Source organism: Scomber scombrus, chromosome 5, assembly GCF_963691925.1.
Source record: "Scomber scombrus chromosome 5, fScoSco1.1, whole genome shotgun sequence".
Classification (NCBI taxonomy): Eukaryota; Metazoa; Chordata; class Actinopteri; order Scombriformes; family Scombridae; genus Scomber; species Scomber scombrus.
This window is the reverse complement of record NC_084974.1, coordinates 10,476,340-10,498,646: the sequence shown is the minus strand read 5'-3', so window position 1 is coordinate 10,498,646 and position 22,307 is coordinate 10,476,340. Positions and strand designations below refer to the sequence as shown.

At 39.4% G+C, this 22,307-nt stretch overlaps 1 protein-coding gene across 1 annotated transcript in view; it reads left to right on the top strand.

The window, feature by feature from the left end:
• The first annotated feature begins 3,238 nt into the window (after positions 1-3,238).
• Positions 3,239-22,307, top strand: part of pdgfd (platelet derived growth factor d) — a 53,327-nt gene continuing 34,258 nt past the window's right edge. Inside the window, exon 1 of the mRNA XM_062419533.1 lies at positions 3,239-3,477. Within this exon, the coding sequence (XP_062275517.1) occupies positions 3,363-3,477 (115 nt within the window). The 5' untranslated portion in view covers positions 3,239-3,362. The remainder of the gene's footprint in view (positions 3,478-22,307) is intronic.

Genomic DNA, 22,307 nt, shown 5'->3' with positions numbered 1-22,307 from the left:
GCCACTGAACAGCTCTGCTGGACCAGGTGGGGTTTAGGCCCTTGCTCAAGGGCACCTCAGTTGTGGTAATGAGGGAGGGGCAAGAGCTGCCTTTTCACTTTCCCAACCCAGATTTATACTGCCGGTCTGGGGGATTGAATCAGCAACCCCTTCGGTCACAAGCTCACTTCTCTAACCTTTAGGCCCCGATGTTAATGGCTAGCTGCTCTAAAAAATTTGATCTGCAGTTACTCATGAATTGCTGGTTAACTAATGGTTTACTAGCAGTTAGTTCCTCATTCATTCCTCATTTCCTCCCTGGTAACTACTCACAATTCTGTGTACCTTATTGTAAAGTGTTACCTTTGTTGTGCCATCTGAAACTGTTACAAATCACTGTTGAAATTATAGAATATTTTATGTGGTTGAGATTTGGTTACGTTTAGGCACAAAAACAACTTGCTCAAGGTTAGGGAAAGAGCATGGTTAGATTTAAAGATCCCTATTTGAGTGAGGGCATTTGAGGTTTGGGCACCTTCAATGTTATTGGTTACAATAATAATCACATGCTTAAAGTTAGGGAATGAGTGTGACAATCAATAACTGTATGAACGCAACAGAAAAAGGAAAAGTCTAATGTGAAAGTCCTCCTCTCCTTCTGCTGATTAATAATGTCACCTGACTTCCTCCTTTGCTCCAATGGGTAAGAGATGAAATTCCTACAGGACCACTAGAGAGCTTTGTCGTTTCAATTTGCTGAAACGACTGATGATGCTGTTTTTATTGAGACAGCAATATCGACCACTTCATATAAAATCATGTTTGGAATATTCAGGCTTCTCAGGTGTCCTTGCTCCAGACTGACTGTTCAGAGCTTTGCTCAAGCGAACTTCAGGAATTACGACTTGTCTATCAGTGATGGAGATCAAACCATCACATTTTAATGTAGTGGTTGATTTATGTGCATCAAGGGAAGCCTGCCGCCCCCATACACACAAACACACATTTGACATTAAGGTTACTCTACAATATGCCCATGTTACTGTGATGCTGCTTCAGGCAAGACAAGGCAAAATGCCAAATCATTCAAGCAGACACATGCTGTAGACACATACACAGGGAAAGAGGGAGTGACCAGTACAGTAAGAGAAAGATTGAGTATATCTGCTACTGACACTACAGCACTTTCTAAGTAAATGGCAGCTGTTTATGCTAATTTACTGAATACCCATTCTCTGACTCAATGTTTAAGCATTACTGAACATCATTACAGTTGGAATTAGTACAGTATTTGATCTTCACAATGACCAGCAAATGGTTGGTCTATGCTGAGGTACAGAAATTCTCCCTATAACAACTCTGGCAGGTTGCAGTTTCAGTGTGGTAAAAAACAATAATGATGTATCTTTGTGTGCTTGCGTTTGTGCATGTGTGTGCATAAGCATGCATGGTGCATGATACATCTGTGCCTGCCAGCGATCTTTATGTGTACTTACAAATTCAGTCCCTGGGTGCATATGCCTTTGAAGCTCTGCAGGGTAGCCTAATAGCTTTTAATTTTAATTAATTTTCTCTCTCTATTAATAACCTATATCATTCCCTAAGTGGTTCTAAGTTTTAAAGGTGCTGCATTACTCATTAGCCAATTGCTGGGTAATAGGAAGGGTTGTGCTGAGTCAGCAGAACCCCTAAGTTGGCAAGTTCACAGAATAAAGACTAAATAACTCTAAAATTGGATGTGATGGCATGCATACACATGGGCTGCGAGGATGAAAGTGGGGGAGAGATGCTGACAATGAGTGATAAAGTGACAAAAACAAACTAAAACAGGGTGATGAATAAGACTAGCTTATGAGTGTGCCTTAATGGGAATCAGCTTGGTCAGAAACACACTTATAAACTTATTGAAAGTACTTCATGTAATAACAACATTTTACATTGGTGGATAAATCACACTAACATTTACTTATGAAACTGACTTTAATCATAATGCCTTGTTGCAGTTGCCCCTTGTAAGCATGAGCATGTGTGTTATGATATTTGTGCTTTTACTTTTGTATGTGTGTTGTCCGTAGGGACCACTGTAGATATGGTCTACCTTTGGCTTACACACTAACCTGCATATTGAATTATTCCTGGCAGAACATTAAAAGGATGTGCTTATTAGACTCCTCAACAAGTGTAATCATGTCATCTGTGTTCTGTTGAACGAGTTAGGCGATCTTATCTTACACTGAGTGATCTGAAGGAGATTGTCTGATGGAACAGACTCAAAGACGAGCCTATAGTCCATAAAATTCTGAAATAATTTATATAATACCCACATTACTGTACATATATGCCTACTGCAGGACAAACTATATTCTCCAGCAAGCAATGACTCCTACACACGACATACTCATAAATGCTATGTTAGGGCCTCCCCTCTATCTGACTTCATTTCAGCTGTTTCCTGAGCTGTGTGTGTAATGCCCACCACTCAAGAGATAACTCAAGAGACTTCCCCTCCCCTTGAGGTAGCTCTTAGTATGTTTCCTCTCATGTGTCTGGCTGTGGTGTCCCATCCTGTGCTTGGAGAGTTTCCTATAAAAAATGTTCTCTCTTTGGCACATTTCCTCGTTGCACTTTGAGGGAGGCAGTGTGCCAACTCCAACATAAAGTAGTTAAATGATAGAAAAACTGATTCCCCCCCCCCCCCCCCCCCCCTTTGTTTCAATATTTGTTGACAGATATACAGATATAGATATCATTTTATATTATTTTTTACTATTGAAGTGGCAAAACGTATTTCTCCCTGTCTGACCTTCCGCCCCATCGTCCCGAACGCACGCACACACACACACACATGCACGCACGCACGCACACACACACACACACACACACACACACACACACACACACACACACACACACACACTGCTCAGTTGGTGAAGTTTGACGCGCCGACTGAGACTCGTCAGATAGACTGTGAACTATTCAGGGTATTTCTCATATTTCTGCGCATAATTCCTCTGCCTCACAGCGATAAGAAGGTCGGCGCCTAATCTCACGTCTGACCGTGAACAGAGCTATATTATCCTCTTGCACTTAGTTGTCTTGGAGTTTTGCTTTCGGTGTTTGAAAGCGCTGTTTGGATATTTGGGCACTTTGGCACAAGACGGGACATCGCGTGCGCCAAGCTTTGGAAAGGAGTCAACAAGTGACTCTCATTTGCGGTCAGAAGAGAGACAGAATGAAAGCTAGAAGTTGCAGAATAGAAAGCTCTTTTTGATTTTCTGTGTCACGGGGTATTTTAAAGAGAGAGAAAAAAAATTGTTTTAAGTCACTGGAAGGTGTGGAGAGGGTATTTCATTTAAGAAACAGTGTTGGAGTTTATTGTCACTATGAGCGGACCTTTGGTTCTCCTTATGTGGATGGTTTTAGTTTTGGTTATAACCGGAGTCGCGAGGGCTCAGGTCTCTACTGCCAAAGTCTTGAGGGGCAACATCAGAAGAGACGGTGAGTTATTCTTTCATTCCTCTGTTTCCATTCACTTACTGCTGAAACTGTAACGCTTAGTACTGACATTACATGTTACAGTGCTGTGAGACTTGAAGCTGCAGGTCTATAGCAACTTAAAGGTTTAGATGAGGCTGTGGCTTTTTCATAGGACATTTTTTACCCTTTTTATTGTAATTTTACAGCTGTAATAATTTGGGATGATGCAAGACTGCAGAGACAAGGAAGGTACAAGTTGTTGATGTATAGAGAGTGCAAAGGAACTCGTGAAGAAATACAAAGTAAGACATATGTAAAATGACAAGGTGCCCTATTCCTCTTTTTCTGATGTTGAAAACTTACCATGAAACAAAGCAAGTATGTCTCAGTCAGCTTGGTGTTAGAAATCAGATAGTGGAACTTCTGACAGCCTTATGTTGTGTGCGTCTCATTGACGCTAAAGTTTTCAGATTATCTGAGCTTCTTACCTATCTAACTTCCTGCAGGTGCCATGCTTACTTTTCACTTGGCCCTGAGGCTAAAGTCACAGTGCTACAGTACGATTACACACACACACACACACACACACACACACACACACACACACACACACACACACACACACACGTCTACACACACATTGACACACAGAGGCACACAGAGGCACACCTGCAGGGTTGCTTTTGGCAGTGAAACATTAAAATACCACTGTATTAGGTTCTAACTTGGATGACTGCCCCCGAGGCCTGTTTCATTTCTCACTCCTCTGTGTGTGTGTGTGTGTGTGTGTGTGTGTGTGTGTGTGTGTGTGTGTGTGTGTGTGTCTGTGTGTGTGTGTGTGTGTGTGTGTGTGTGTGTGTGTGTGTGTGTGTATATGTGTTTATAAAAAAAGAATAACACAGAGAGGTGGTCATGACTATGAGTGTGTTACACATTAAGTATAACCTACATTTCCATGACCTCTGGATTCAGTTATCTAGTTATCTCTGTCATGCACTTGAAAAAAAACTTTCTTTCATGAAAAGTATTCACTATTTAGTGGATAAAGCATATGCATGCATGTGTAATCCCAATCACAACACCTCACATTTCTCACACTGGTTTATTACTTTAAGCTGAGAGATTTAACAGATATGTATCTTATATTTGCCTGATAAATAGTAATCTGTCAGATGCAGACCAGTTGCTGAGTCTTGTCCGATCACATGTGTGTATATAAATGACGTAAAATATCATACCACCACACAGAGTGACAGCTGTGGTGTGTCTGTACAGTACTACTGTATGACACAAGGCAAGCAAGCAGGAGACAAAAGCAGCTTGAGGACAAAAATAAAAGTTGATACTGTTAAAAGACAACAGCTGCACTAACTGCATTTGGTCAAGGTTCAAAATAGGAGCAAGTCTCACTGAATGTGAGGAAGAAAGGTTTGAGGGAGGAAAGATTCAGTGAAAAATTACATCATGCATTCACAATACTTCAGAAGTGGGAGTTATTATTACATTTTTCAACCGATACTTTAAAAAACAATCTTTCAAATCTGCATCATATCTTTGCAGAAATTCTCATCTGGAGCTGTTTTTAAGACTATGTTACTAAGATTCCTTATAGATTAAAAACTGTACTTTATTTGGTCTTAGTTCTTATTCTATTAAGAAACGTTTAGTTCTGTTTTAATCTGCTTTTCATGCATAAAAAATACACTCTGGACACAATTGCAATTCAACAATTTCACAATATTTTTTAGACACCTTATTTATTACACATTTCCAGATTCTGATTAAAATAATTCACTTGACTTTATTATTTATTTAATAAAGACAAGGCCCACCACTCCCAAGTTGCAGCACTGGAGCGATCCTCTTTTCAAAACTTCCAATAGCACTTTAACAAATATCTTATTATTTTAAGTTTTCGTGCACAGATACTTTATAAATTATTATTATTAGTATTGTTTATTTGGAAAATGTCTCACTGTTGCACATAACCCTGAGCTGTCATCTGGTCAATTACTACAACATTTGGGAATTCTGTGATTATGTTGTCAGGTCCTGATCAGTTCTGTGCTTTCAGTGATGGAACGGCGACTAACATTGCTGAGACAATAGCTTGAAAACATGCTACATCATTATGGCAAATTAAAGAGTTAAACTTTATAAATATGATTATGATTATGATTGATCGATTGATTGATATACATATGTATATGTATGTTTGTATGCATGTAGATAGATAGATAGATAGATAGATAGATAGATAGATAGATAGATAGATAGATAGATAGATAGATAGATAGATAGATAGATAGATAGATAGATAGATAGATAGGGTCAGAATTTCAGTTTCAATCATTTCTATCACAGGAGTGAGATGAGATAACTTTTTTTTAAGCACTGTCATTCATCTGGACTGTGGCAGCCATTCATTGAAAATCCTCCTGACACAGTTGTCAAGTCATCTTTATGCTCTGATAATATCTTGATGATCTTTTGTAGCACAAAGACTGAGGCACTATGATAGCTTCTATTGAGACAGAGTGGTGGTTAGATGCTGCACATTCTTATACTAGCTCTTTAATCCTCTGCATACAGTCTTTCAGTAAGACACTGTGCCAAGAAGTTATCTTTTCATGTGTATGTGTGTGTCTCTGTATTTATGCATTTATAGTCAGCTTGTGTGGAGTTCAGTTCTGTTGTTTGATTGACTGCTGCTGATTAGATGTGTTTCCATGTCCAGGAGTGAACTTAGAGCTGATAGGAACTATGTAGCTTTCACTCATCCATTTACCATTGTGAACGTGCCCATGTGTGCACTCTTATGTGTGTCTGAGTGTTCTGACAGAATCTCATAGCTCACTTCCAGGAATTCCCCCCAAGGTTTTTTTTTTCTCTTGGTTTTTTCAGCATTTTGCCACTGAAATGTGTCTTTGTGTGTGTGCATTAAAAGTGGTTAGGGGGGCTGAGACAGAGAGACAGTGTGTATTTGCAGAAAAGAAAACACACTTGTAAACACGCAGACCAAAATAAGTACTATTTGGCCTTTTTGTTCTGAGCAACTTAGTATGTCTACTGAAAAGACCTGATGACCCAGAAAGGATAAAACCTATTTTAAGTAGGTGTGTATATATATGTGCAAGAAGCCCCTGCAGGCAAGAAAATATGTGCACACAGGCACAGTCAGAAACATGCATACAATAGTCAGACATTGCCACTGTTACCCAGACACAAGCACAGACAGACACAAGGACTCGGCTGTTATCTTGGGGTAAACTATTATCCTATTTTCCACTAAAATATCATGTTCATGTGGCCACAATCCAACTGCTAGTGTTTTTCTTTAGATTGCCTGTTTATTAATAACGTTTTATATTACAGTAGGAAGGGGGCTTATTAATATAGTAAAAAAAGAAATGTTTATTGTTTCACGTTTGAAATTTAAAAAATTTGGTCACATGTCTGATCCAAACACATCAAAACAACGAGAGATGAGTGACAATTTGGCTTTATTTTCATGACGTAAGTTCTGCTCAATTGGATGCAAGGCACCAAGTTATGGAAAAAAAGAACAGTAAGAATGTTGCCAGCTGCAAATGTTTTAATATCCAACCATCCAGCCATCAGCCAGCATTTGTGGAAAACTGCGAGAAAATATAGCGATCAACCCCACTTTGAGAGCCAAAACTGTCTATTTAGACTCTTTTCATCCATGTATAATATGTTTTTCCTTTTACTGTTTATTTTTCAAGGTGCATCACAATGAATACATACTGATGTGTTCTGTCACAGTGGTTTATAATCACCGGTTTAGTAATGAACACACTCATACTGTACACAGTTAGGTCCAGAGTAGGTGTTGCACAACTTTGTGAGCATGAGGAAAGATATGGAATACTCTGGAACTTTAAGTGCATTGTTATCTTTTTCTACCTTGTTGACTTTAAGATTAACTAACATTATGCAATGAGAATACTCATGTGAAAGTACACGTAAGGACACATTTTAACTTATGTACAGACTCAAACGTACAGCGCTTGTGTCATGTGAACTCAAAGGGGGACATGTCATTTATATTCTGGGGCTCCACACTAACATCTTTGTATGATTTACAGTAAAAATTAAGTAAAAATTCCAGTTAGGTTCTGGAAGTTGCGTCTTGGCAGGCGATGTAAAAAAAATGGTAGTAGTTGGATTTCACTTCTTTTTCTCAAAACTTCTCAATCACATCTGACATCATAACAGTATAGAAAATAACAGAGAATCACAAAAAGCATTAAAGTCCCCTTTAATTAGCCAAAGACTCCTAAACATGTTTTATAAGGCTTCTGAACATCTTTTTGATTCTTCCTCTTCGTTCTTTCAATGCTTTTGCTTATCTGTTGCCTTCCGCTCTCAGTCTGTCTTATCAGTCCGTGCCTCACCACATATCACTCCATCTCTGTAGATCCCCCTCTTTCAATCTCTCCCTTTCTCATTTCTGTCTTTATCTTCCCATCTGCCCCCATCTGTTTCAGCTCTTTTTAATCAAAAGCTATTTCACCCTGTCGGCTCTCTGAGCAAATATAATGTGGTGTACTGGCACACTCAAACACTCATACAAAACGGAGGAACTTGCACAAGGACAATACATTTAGTTAACCTGTGTAATTTCCCATTTTAACGCCCATTAAAGAAAAAGATTGACACACATATATGGAAAAATGGCACAGATGCACAGTATACATACAGCACTATATACAGCAATGCAAATGGCACAGTCTGTATTAAACTAAAGAAAAGGCAAAAACCAGATAATAATAATGAAATAATCAGAATAATTATTTTAATTCATTAAAAAATAAATTAAATAATACATTAAAAATAAATATAAATAAGAATAACTGAAATGTACAATTAGTCACACATAACAGAAGAAAAGTCACAAAACGTCATAAACTTTGCAAAGACAGTAGCCTATATATGACATTACAGAACTATAGGGGGGGGAATATATTTCATATATATGAAATATATTTTCATTATCAATGTGATCTTTGGGTGTTATTGAATTAACAACACCCAAAATTAAATTATTAAAAAGTACATTGTTCCAAACTAAGTGTTGCATAAGAGTTAAGTTACTGAATATTTTTGCATTATCTCTTTTTGGTGTTGCACTTTTTAGATGGTGCACATTCGTCTCACAGCTGGCTTTACATAGACACTGATGCAGCTCCTTGTCAGACATATTATTGTATGAAAGAGGCGTTGTTGCGTTTCACTTATGAGTTATTGATCTGGGACGTTTGAATCTGTGAATTTATGCGAAGACTTCATACTTCACTTTGGCTTAAAGATTGTGAAGTGAATTCCTGACCATGGAAACAGCAAAATTATCTCATCTCAAGGTCCATTTAGTTGTTGCTCTGGAGCTTTTGATTGAATCATACACTAGTCCAAAATGAACATGATCTAAACCTGACGTAGTAAGATAATTAAAAATGAATCGTCCTCAATATATTCTCTATGTGCTTTTAGATGCAGGAAAAGATAGAATTGCACTTGGCGTGAGAACAGCCATGAACCTGATCACCCCATCTTGCCATATCAAACTCTGCTCATTTTTACCTCTGATGGATTCATCTAAAACAAGATGCAAATTGGTTCCAAATGTTTTTGTGTCACCAAATTAAACACAAGGGTGAGAGCGGGGAGTAGTGTCACTGATGTTATTGGAATTCATGAGTCACTCACAGGACACCCGACATTAAACTACTCCACACCCGCCCACCCAGGCCGACACACACGCGCACGCAAACACAATTACAGGATCTCCCTTTCAAGGGAATCCCCCAATAAACACTTGTCATCTCAAACGCACACTCACTCACACACACACACACACACACACACACACACACACACACACACACACACACACACACACACCACACACACACACACAAACGTTTTATGCACAAATTGTATGAGCCAAAGCTACCCCACCCCTACATGTTTGGCAGACAGTCCTTTCCTCCCCTGCACAGAGAATATAGGGTGGTGACCACTTGGACAGTCTGACAGGAGAGGAGTGTGAGTGTGTGTGTGTGTGTGTGTGTGTGTGTGTGTGTGTGTGTGTGTGTGTGTGTGTGTGTGTGTGTGTGTGTGTGTGTGTGTGTGTGTGTGTGTGTGTGTGTGTGTGTGTGTGTGTGTGCGTGCTGCAGGAGAGAAGCGAAAAGTGCAATGATGTCTTGGAAAAAGAGTGGTGGAGCTATAGGTGTAGCAGATTTTAGGAGGAAGTGAGGGCAGCAGAGAAGTGACAGTTTAGAAGGGGAGCTTAGAAGAGTCAGAGGGCACGGAGGTGGAGGAGAGGGAAAAGGTGTGTAGAGAGAGATATGCCGAGTTAAAAGACCTGTCCCTTCACTTTTCTGCCCCATCAGCTTCAAAAGAGAGATAGTAAGACTAACAGCAAGCCAAATGGACAGAGTAGAAAAGAGGAGATGGAAGAAAGCAGGACTGATAGAGGAATAGAGGGGGTAAAAGATACATGTTTTTTTTAGAGAGGGAGATCAGGACTGAGTATTAGTGCCAAACATCAGCAGTTTATATGATCTTAGTATCTGATCAAAACTCAAGCAAACATAAAAAAACAACCAAAAAAACAACAACAAAAAAGTTCATCATTATAGTCAATATAGCTTGGCCACCGAGGAAGGCTACAGACAAAACTGACTTCTCATTTTAGGAGCTACAGTCATTTTGGATTCTCAGTGAAGCAGAAATATAATCCAGCTTCATCACCTCTTGCCCCAAATGTGATTGTCTAAAAAAAAAAGAATGAATTCCTCATTATTATCACAATACACATAATATCCTTAAACAGAGACACATTTAATTATTTCATGAGACACACTGATGACAGGAATCCAGGTAACAACCATCATCATTTGTTATCCCTTATTAAAATGAATCCAATTATAATGCAGAGTTGACAATGTAGCAAAAGGAGAATACTCCCAGAGATTTGTTAGATTTGAGCATGAGATGTTGTTAGTAATTAACAGCGCAACATTAACACATGTCCTTACAGAAAAGAGTCCAATTAGTGAAGAATAAGATTTAAAGAGTTTTCCAAACTGTGAGGAGAGCCTGGCCAGGAGGGCTTGTAAGAGTTGAAGGGGTGGCTTGGAAAAAAGAGATGTGAGACAAATATACTACCTGAGGTGAAAGAGAAGTGAGCATGCTGGTGTTTTTAAAACCAGCAGGTTGTAAGTTATTGTAGTTTGCCACTTAGAAACAAGGTCAGCCACTGGAGATGCAGCAGTGGCTTACAACATACAAACCATGAAGGTGAAAAAGGTACTTAAAAACCCTCACTGACCAATAGCTGCAATTTGTATCAAAATGTGTACTCCCTTTCAAAGTCAGTCGAATCTAAAATGATACACTGTGTTACTTAAACTTTCTGGGGATATTATTATTTCTGATGTCCAAAATGACCAAAAAATCCAATAACAGTCCTTATTACTCCAAAATTTGCCTGAAAATCATCACTTTTGTAAGTTTTCTTCAGTGTCAAAGTAGGCCAGTGATAGTTGTATGTATATAAACCAGGCGGGGAGTTCCGGTCCTCTGAAATGAGGCCAATGCGGAAGTAACTTAAAACTGCATTTTATCAAAAGGCCACCAGGGGGCGGCCGTTTTGGTGTCAAAAGGACTTCCGTCTCTATACAAGTCAATGGAGAATTCACCAACTTCTCACTTGATTTCTAACCTCAGTAAACGTTTTCAAAATGTGTTTATGGTCTCAATCGCTAGTTTAAAGCCTTCTTCAATGCAGTATGATGTTCATTTGTGAAATTTTGGCCTCCCTGATTTTATATCTGACGATAAAGCAGGGTATGCATTGGGGCGTGGCTACGTCGTGATTGACAAGTTGATTGGTTCACAGGTTCAGGAGCGCGCCTCTTGCTCCTCCTGATGCCCATATAATTAGAATCCATGCTTTTATTTTTTCCGGCATGCACCGGAAATGTTCAAGATGGCGCTGCAGAGTAGGGACGTCCCGATCCAGCTTTTTGCACTTCCGATCCGATACCGATATTGTAGCTTCTAGCATCGGCCGATACCGATACAGGCCGATCCAAGCATGTATTAAAGATTAAAGATATTTACTTATTTTGTTGTTATACTCATGTTGAAAAGGGTTTTACTCTTAAGAACAATTAGCCATTTTAATTAGGTTAGTTTGAATAATCCACAATGGTTGGTAATGAGAAGCTGACCTGTTTATTCTTAACAGGGTTAAATAAACACAAAATAGACAAAATAATAAATAGTCAATTAACCACACAAACTGAATTGGCATCAGTGCTCTGCTCTTGAACAACAAGAGTGTAAACCAAGGCTTAAAAAGCCATCAGTGCAAACAATATTGTAAACTGTATTAAAAAAGCAAAACACACAAAAAAGCTGAGTAGAAAATAAATAGTGGGATGCTGGACAGGTTGCTAGGTGTGCTGAAAAACGCGGACCGGATTTGGGGGGAAAAGCTGAAAAAAACTGGAATGGATTACCTACATCGGTGCGCTGGAAAACACGGACCGGAGTTTTGAAAACAAACTGGATCGGGAGTCCGGATCGGGATTTTCCCGTGCAGGCCGATCCGATATTGATATGCATTATTTGCTAATATCGGCGGCCGATCCGATCCAAATATCGGATCGGGACATCCCTACTGCACAGATCCTAAACTATTGGCTTCCGAGCAGCACTCCACAAACCAATGGGTGACGTCACGGATGTTACGTCCATTTCTTATATACAGTCTATGATATAAACATAGGTATTATAGAAATAGGGAGCATTGCCAAACATGCAAATACATGTAGGGTAGAAAACAGGGTTCAAATGGTAGCCCACTAACTGAGATGGAGTTGTCTGAGAGGGGACCCCATAGTGTCAGACTTTTTAAATTCCTCATTTAAAGTGAGACTATGTGACTTTTAAACCAACCCTTGCTCAATTCAATATACTGAGGGAATTAGCTGCTACAGCCTCACTTAGTATGTATGTCAGTGGCACATGGTGACTAATACTAGCTTACATTAGTGAATGTTAGATAAATATTGCCCATGTGTAACTGACATCACTGTGTCAAATCACCGACTCTGTTATTACTGTTTAAGTACTTTAATTACTATTACACTATGTCTAAGCAATTAGCATTATCCCATAATTGCCACTTATGGCTGCTGTTAAGCAAATGTAACATTGGCTCACTTTTACTGACAGCTCTTCCAGTTAGCTGTTAATGCAAATTTGTTGTTAGTTGTGCAGAATCATTTCTCTACTGATGTGTATTGCATTCCTTTGGCTATAAGAACTCAATTTACAAGCCAATTCAACTTTCTTAAAATGTGGGGCTGAGCTCGGGACATAGTAGAGGAGAATTAGAGAGCAGGTTGAAGTGAGAAAGAAGGGGAGAGGGAGACAGAAGTTTAGTCCTTGTAGGGTGTAGTCTTGTAGCTGAGCCATCTGAGTGACAGTGGATGCAAAAAAGAAGCAGGAAAAAAAGACAGCGAGAAAGAAGGAGGTGGATTTTGCATGGAAAGAGAGACAGTATAAGAGAGATGCAAGGAGTAATGAAGAAGGTGATTAGGCCAGTGGATTAAAGAGAAGATGAAATGAAGAAGATGAAGAGAATAAAGACGGTGAGGAATGAAATTAAAAGTTTTGGCAGAGGATAGTGGAGACCTGGGAAGAGAGGGGGGAAAAGGGGAATTAATGAACATGACTGGGGAAGGAGTTAAAAAAAACAAGTGCAAAGTTATAATTGAAAGGTAGATGAGAGGTTGAGCAGGGTGAAGCAAAGACAAAGAACCTGAAGGAAAGGAAGAGGGAGAAAGGGCAAAAATAGCTGACAAGCATGTGAAAGAAAGCACGAGGAAGAGAGTGAAGAGAGAGGGACGAAATAAGACAGAGACAAATGAGAATCATAGATATGAAAACACAGCAAAAGTAGGAAAAGAGGGATAGTGAGTGCGTTGCATCATAAAAAAAGATATAGAAGTGTGAGGGAGTGTGCCGAATATGCAGTGAAAATGAAAGAACAAGAGATCGAGGGATAAGAGGAGCAAGGAAGGACTGGATGAGACAAAGTTTGATGAGGTGGAGGAGGAGTTTGAGAACACACAGCAACCTTAAATGAGAGAACAATGGATGCATAAGAATGACAGATAATAAGAGGAAGAAAATAGAGTGTGCCAGTTAAAAAACAATGAAGTTTAGCTGCTTATTGAGCCTCTCTCGCAGCATTCACTCAGTCTCAGTCCTTGACAAACATAGCTAATGTGACTGCTGATCCATTTGTGTAAGTGTGTTAGAGATATAAAGACAGACAGTGAAGCGGATGGTGTTTGTTTGGGTGTGTCTTGAGGACATGAGGGGGATAGAAAAGTAAGTGCAGTGATGTTCTTTGGTGGTCTACAATGGATGATTCAATTTTTTCTTTTTTTTAAGTAGTTAACTTGGAACAGTGACTCATGGCTCAAACCACAAACACACAAGCTGGTCACAAATTACAAAGCAAAGCAGCTCAAAATATAACTTTCCTGTACAGGGATAACTCTGGTGTATAACAATGTCACTGCAGTTGCAGCTGGTGTGTTAATTACATTAATATCCCCTTAGGCAAGGTGTTGCATTGAAACAGGCTCTCTGAGGGGATTGTTGTGGGAAATTAAAAGGATCTCTGAAGCTCTTTGGCATTTATTTGGGTTTAAGTTGGATAATAATGAAAAGTCAGCTGATATGTATTAAGCTGTTGGCAAAGTTTGCATACAAAAGCAAAGGAGACATGTGTGAACCTAATTCCAGAGGTGAAGAGACAATCCTCATTGTGGTAACAAAAATGTATCAATTTGCTACGTGAACTGTACAGTATGTGTGATAAAATAAAGTACCTTTACCTTACCTTTCTTATTCTAAATATAGTGGTCTAGACATCAGTGGTTACTTTGGGGTACTATCACCGGTTTTTCGTCCTACTGTGCATGTGATGTCAGGAATTGTCAGTATTTAACCTGAGCCAGCTTAACCTGCTCCTGCCGCTTTGAAATTGCTCCCAATCTACAGTCTTTAGTGGCTGCTAAATTAACTAACTGTGTCAGATGTTGAGTATTTGTCGGCCCCATTTTTATAGAGTGAAACCTCTGTGAAACAGTAGAGAAAGTATACAGTAAAGGTTTGCTCAACAAGAATACTTGCTGAAACTTTAACATACAAGACATGGAGACCGAAAAAATTGTGTGATACCATTGGGTTTTTGCAACCTAGGCTAAGTGAGGGTGAGAACATTACAAATGTCAGAAGTGACACTGCAGAAAAATGAGAGCTGGAGCTGTTCTCACCCCAGGAGATTCGTCCCTGCTGAAGGAAAGAGATAAACACTCTGTGTATTTATGTTGTGTGTTTTGTGTGTGTGTGTGAGTGTGTGCGTGTGTGTTTCTGTGTATGTGTGCATGTGTGTGCGCGTCTGAGAGAGGAAGAGTTTGACAAATCCTCTGGTGCACTGTGAGAGCTATGTCTTTGTTACTCTGACAATGGTGCTCTGACACAAATGAAAAAGATTCTTTTTTTTTTCTCCGCTGTCAAACACTTTTATCTTCCTCTCTCCAACTGTCAGCATTTCTCCCCATATTTCCCCCTCTTTCTGTGATTCTCTATTTGTATATCTCAGCATTACTCCTGCCATCTCTCTCCTCCCTCTTCTCTGTCTCTTCTTGTCTTCATTAGCCTTCCCTCTCCTGTTTTCATTTCATCGTTAACTCTCTCTGAATTTGGTATCTGAGCAGCAGAGAGTGAGGACGGGAGAGCCGCGAGTGCAGAGTGAGAGAAAAAGAGAAGTAGAGAATACAAATACAAAGAGAGGGAGAAAACAGGGATAGGGGATACGGATAGGAACGCAGAAGAAGAAAGGGAGAATGCATTGTTAGAGGAATTTTAGAGAGGAAAAAATAAGAGATGCAGAAAGAAAAGTTAACAGGCAGAAAAAGAAGCAGCAGATAGAGAGAGAAAAAAAGGGGAAGGGTGGCAGGAGGATGGTGTTATGTGCTACTGTGGAGCCTGCAGCAGGATAAGTGATCCCAGTGGTAGATGGAAGGTCAGATACACACTGACAGTCAGACCACTGCTTAACCCTGCTCTCTGACCACACACACACACACAGACACACACACACAAACACACATATGGAGGCAATGCTGCACTTGGGCGCAGGATTCCTGACACGCAAACACTCATAAGCATACACAAGTGCACACACACACAGAGCTGATGTGAGGCAGACAGACTGAGAGCAGGACGCCTGTCAAAACATCAGCTTCTGCTCAGCATCACACACACAGCCCTCAGAGCAAACACACACAAATATACAGTACATCTAGCAAACATCGTCCAAACAGCCCTTAGAGGGATCAAGGCTGATATTTGATAAACTTGTGCTACCCCAGCTGGGGCTTAGCTAACACACACACACACACACACACACACACACACACACACACACACACACACACACACACACACACACACACACACACACACAGACACAGACACAGACACACACACACACACACATACACACACACACACACACACACACACAAACACACACACAGCCAACAAGTTTCACCCAATTTTCTCCTGAAGTTATTTTTTGTAAATCTTCAAAACATGGAAATATAAACATGAAATTGTGTGCCTATGTTATTACATTTAATATCCTTATCTATGACTGCATATACTGTGTGTGTGTGTGTGTGTGTGTGTGTGTGAGTTTGTGTGTGTGTGTGTGTGTGTGTGTGTGTGTGTGTGTGTGTGTGTGTGTGTGTGTGTGTGTGTGTGTGTGTGTGTGTGTGTGTGTGTGTGTGTGTGTGTGTGTGTGTGTGCTTGCGATGCAGGGCTAATTGATTGTCCTCGTCAGCCCCGCTGTTCAGCTGCAGTAGCTGTCAGCAGGACCCAACTGCTACTCTAACAAGCTTTACAAACACACATACACGCACCATACACACAAAGCGTACTGTCTTACACAGCACACACACAAACACACACACAGTATCACATCAGCCCTTAATGTTGAAACAGACACAAAGTCACTTAAATGTACACACAAACTCTGACAAGCAGTTCAAGAAATCTATAAAATGCATATGGTGATGGCGTCTTAGCTGTATTCTGACATTTGCCGTTTGAATGACAGATGTTAGAAATATCTAAAGATGAATCCCTTGGCATTTCTGGATATGTGACAAGTATAACAAAGTCCCAGCCCTTAATCCAAACATGCAGTTATACTAAACAGAATATTCTGTGTGTTTGATTTGCAGGAACAGTGATCACTCCAAACTCAGATGCAGTATACATACAGATATGTAACAGAGAGATAACGTGGATGTAAATTTACACAAAACTCACTACAAGTTCACTTCCTGTCTTTTTTGTTATATTATTATTCGTATTATATATTATTAGTATATTTCTAGGAATTAGCTCTTGGTGCATCATTTATTTTGAATATTTCAGAATCTGTAAACAGCGTTTTGCATTTGATCAAAAATATATTTTCTTCTTATTGCTTTAGCTGGATATCTGAGCTTCACTGTACAGAATGATGTATGTACAGTTTAACACTTGAAGCATGTTTTCACATTCATCTGATTTAAAAACTGAGTTTAACGCCTATACTTTTGAGCATGATTTGTGACATCACAACAATTTCAGTCCCAGCTGTGATCCATCATGCAATTTACACAAGGGTAATGTTGAAACTTGAACCTTCCAGTGCACATACACTGACTTAACAGTGCAGTAGGAGACATCTTCTTCCTAGCAGTAAAACTTTTGAAATGAACAATATTTGCATATTCATAGATTCGGGATGCGTCAATGAGGGAGACACAGTATTAGAAGTATTTGAGTATTTGAATTTAAAAAGTAAAACAAAAGATATCAGAGTAAGCAGAGTATTATTTACGTTTTGAAAACATGTCTGGAGGAGATCTTTAAAATAAATATTTACATATTCATGAATTGCAGGTGGATTGCTTTTTTAATCATAAAGTAAAATGTGTGTACGGTTCTATCAAAGGTAACCTGTAGTCTAGTGGTTATTATAAGTGGTCACCTGTTCTGGTTTTGACTCTGATGGCTTCACGCTGTTCTGCTGATTGACTGCTGGCAACATGCCAGAAATGTAGCAGCGCGCCAACAGTGACAAGGAAGACGAAGATTGCAAGCTAGCAAAGATGGATAAAATAAAATGTAGGTTTCAGACTTAGTCAAAACTCAACTCTCCAAAATGTTTACAAGGAAGGCAACACTCTTAGGCTTTGTTTATTCAAGATGTAAAAAAAATTTAAACATAGCTTATTTACAAAAAACTCCACAGAGTACCTTTAATATCCTACATACCTAGTAAAGCAGACAATTGTCAGAGAAGTCACTAATATATACATATATACATATATATATATAGTTCCTAATCGGTGTGCTATTGTGCACCGTTGCACAATTGTATTGTTAAGTAGGCAAATTTGTGGACTATGAAACATGATTGAATGTATATTGATTATGCATTTCATCACCATGTCTTGACCTGCACAAACAGGCTTCCCACTATGTCTATGTGTCTATAGGGTTACCGTTCTTTCTTTCTTTCTTTCTGTATGTGTGTTTGTGTCATCAGTTTACATATTCATGTGTGCATGCACCCATGAATCTGTATATATTTGGGTATCTCGTGGATGTTAAAGCACCCATGAATCTGCTTGATGTGTGCCTCTGCATTTGTGTGTCAAGGCTGCCAGAGTCGTTCAGCCACAGTGTCTCCACTGACCTGTCCTCAGTGCTGACTCAGCAAGTGTTAGTCCCCTCTGCATTATTCAGCAAGCTTAGCCAAGGTGTTAAACAGGAGCATATCACAGCAGAGGAGGGGGGCATGCTAAGTTGACTGGCACAAGACAAGGAGAATGTAGAGATGTTAGCTTAGTGCGATACAGAGATTAGCTTGTAGAAACAAGACTAAAGCTGTGTCCCATTTCCATTCACCAGAATTTTAACTTGGATTTGAGGATGATGCAGACAAAAAAGTTAGTATGCATTGTAAATTTGCTCTACTTTTGAGTGTTGGATGTTGTGATGGACACTATCATCATCCCACTATGTATCACACAGCAAATGTAGGAGACAGTCGCCACGATAAAACATTAATTACAGGTACATCTAAGAATATAAAAGTATAGTGTGCTTGTAAAACCAGTACCTTCAACATGTATTGATGAACCAATTTAGAAAAGTGTACAAAACAAGACGATGCCTGAGTGGAGGCATATTCTCTCTGAGGTGAAAGTAATTGCACCTATCAACATCCTTCCTTGAAAGTAAATAGTCACAGCAGTAAGTAAAAAGATACTGTCAAGGTTTAAAAAGGACTAAAAATAGAAAATATTGTTCATCTTTTTAAACACTGATTTTTTTTTTTTATCCCTGTTTGGCAGAGTGCAGCTCATCCCTCTTCTTTGTACCCATTAGGCCAATTTGCCCTCATCAACAGGTGTTGAGTCATAGACGCCTGAGAGGCACTCATAAAAGCTAAGTGGATGCTAATGCTAATCAAAGGCCCAAAAGGACCATTGAGATGCGCTACTGAAGAAGTAAGGACCAGATAAAAAGACCCAGAAATGTTTTTAATGCAGTGTGAATCACAGTTTTTCCAGTGGTGTCTCTACTTTGTTGTTGCCTTTGAAATGGAAGACAAAAACCATAATAATGATGAATTTGCACAAATTGGCGTACATCATAACCAAAACAAGCGACACAGTTACTCAGATGGGCACATAACTTTACATATGCACACAAAGCAGTTTGCGTCCTTGCTTATTTATGAGTCTAACTTATGCTGTTTTGTGTGTAGTCCGTGTAGTGTTTGATGTATTGAGGTATTGTGGGGCTTTGTGGACTTTTCTGGTTCTTTTTACTCAGCAGAATATGTGGCAGTGTTTCCCTCTTTGTCTTTCCACTGCAACTACTAACTTTAGAAAAAAAAATCTGTTCTGTCTTCATATTTATTTTCTTTCGCTGTCCTCTCCTTACCTCTGTCCTTCTCCACCTCACTCAATCTCTGCCTCTCCCTCTTTCTCTCTCATCCATCTCAGTGTCCTCCTTCTCTGCTCTATCTCATTCTTGATTCTCAACCTTTCCTCACCTTCACTTTGTCCTTCTCTGTTTTTCTTTCTGTCTGTCTGTCTTTCTGCTCCCCCTCTCTTTGAGGATGCCCAGTCTGTGTTGTGTGCAGTCTTTATCAAGAGACTGAGTCAACAGTGTTTTGGTCATGATGTGGCTGTTTGTCTAACCTCTCCTGTCCGTGTCACAGGACATGCCTTTGTGTCAGCTTCAGAGGGAACACACACAGACACAGACAGACACACACACGCTCTCACACACACACACACACACACACACACACACACACACACACACACACACACACACACACACACACACACACACACACACACGCACACGCACACAGACCAAAACCAACCTTCAAGCATCGGTATTTGCTCCACCGCCCACATGGCATGATACCCCCTTCTCTTGCATGTTTTCTCACATGCTGACAGTCACACTCAAAATATCCATCCCCCCACAACACACACACACACACACACACACATACTGAGTGTGTAATACCTCCTATGAGCGGGGAATGGAGCAAACCTGAACACCCTACAGTGTTTTGGATTGTATTAAAATTGTCCCGAGGCAGGAGGTTACAGTGGCAAGAGCCAGGTCATGATTAACTTTTATTTTTACCGTCACGAAAAGGAGGGGTGAAGAAAAAAGAGAAAAATGTATGGGTGGATGAATGGATGTATGTCTGCTAGGTACTGAGGGAATAAAACAAGAGCAAATTGCGGGTGTATACTGCACATTGGAACTTCCACAATCAGTTGATTAATCAATTAATCCACGAAGGGAAAATAATCAGCAACTATTTTGATAATCAATTAACTGTTTTAGTCCGTTTTTGAACACTCCCCACTTCCAGCCAGTCCTTTGTGAGGATTTGCTTTTCTTTTCTTTGTCTTATGCAATAGTAAATTGAATATCTTGGACTAACAAATGAGACAATTTGAAGAATAGTTATTTGCAGCCCTACTGTAAATGTGGTTTTATTTTCTTGTTAGTTCCTTGTAAGGGAATATCAACATGTGTGTGTGAATATGTTTGTGGATGTTCTCAGTAGGAGTGTGAGTCATCAATATCTATACAGTCTTGTCACTGAAATCCTTAAGGCACCAACATTTTGCAGAAGCTTAAAAAAAGAAAGAGCAATATTGGGATGTTAGGTGGGTATTGTGACATTGCTAGGCAACCAACATTTTTCTAAATAGATGTTTGAGTCAAACATTTATATACTATACAAATACAAGTTAAATTCATGGATGAGTGTCAAACAACAGGAAAAAAGTTTCTAAAATGTATATAACTATTTATATCATATATTATCTAAGGATGGACTTGAGAGGAATTATATACATTTCTCGTTTTTTGTTTCTTTACAAAATAATTATTTTTATAGCTAAAACATTAGTTCGGTAATTAGTTCATTAATTTATTCCATTGTTGCTGTTCGAAAGAAAATGAAAAGGCAACATTTGATAATCAATTAATCATAACTGTGAGGATATTAGTAAGCATTATTATTGGCTGCTTTTTCTAAGTATCCTCACCAGTGGTAAAATTGGCTGTTTAAATGTCACATTAAGTGCATGATCAATTATACAATTTTTCATTATTTTACAAACCAAGCATTAATTCTATTCATAACAAAAATTGTTAGTTGCTGCCCTAATTCGGATATCCACATCATGTTATCCCATGACACTTTCCTGACCGCCACTCTGCAGTCATCATGCTAATGCAGCAGCTCACTTGTGTCCAACTGAGGGGACATAATGCACATGTAGTGTACTCTTTTCTGTAATTATATATATATATATATATATATATATATATATATAGGCTTGCTGTTGTCTATAATTCATGGATATGTACACCCCAGCTGCCTTGGCATATATGTAAGTCTCAGCTGAATGCTTGTGTGGCTTGTCTAATGCACTGGACACACCCACTCAACCTTTCTTTAAACATGCATTTTCCTTCTTGACCATCATTGCCTTACTTAGAGTGGAGAATAATTGAAAGGTCCCTATGTCATATTTCCCCTATATTCTGCCTTCCTCGCCATGCCATTGCACTCCAGCATCCCAATTCCCCACACTTTTACACTAACTGCAAAAATCATGCAGTCTCTTTGCATAAAAGAAAAAGATGGAAGTTAATTGCTCTCAGCAGCAAAAGTGGGGCTGCACTAAAATGATGATCTGAAAGAGAGGAGTAAAGCGAGAGAGGCAGTTGGAACACACCATTCTTTTTTCTTTTTTTTGACAATTTCAATGTATTAACACAGGTTTGGCATGGTCTTGATGCGTGAAATAATTTCCAAATGTGGGACTCTATATCAGTCACTGATGAGCATAGCCTAAAAAGGAAAAAAAAATGTAGCTTTAGTGATTCTGTCGTGGTGAGAAAGAGAAGGAGAGAGAATTAGAGAAGATGGTGCAGGATGGAGGGAGCAGAGGAAGTGAAGGAGAGAGAGGAGGAGAGATGTGGGGCGAGAGCCGATGCTGACCAAAGCTGACACCCCTCGGCATGCAGTGTTCAGCCCCAGGGTGTGTGTGTGTGTGTTTGTCTTTTTCATGCCTCCATGCTTGTGTGAGCGTGACTTAGAAAACAAGGGAGAATATTTA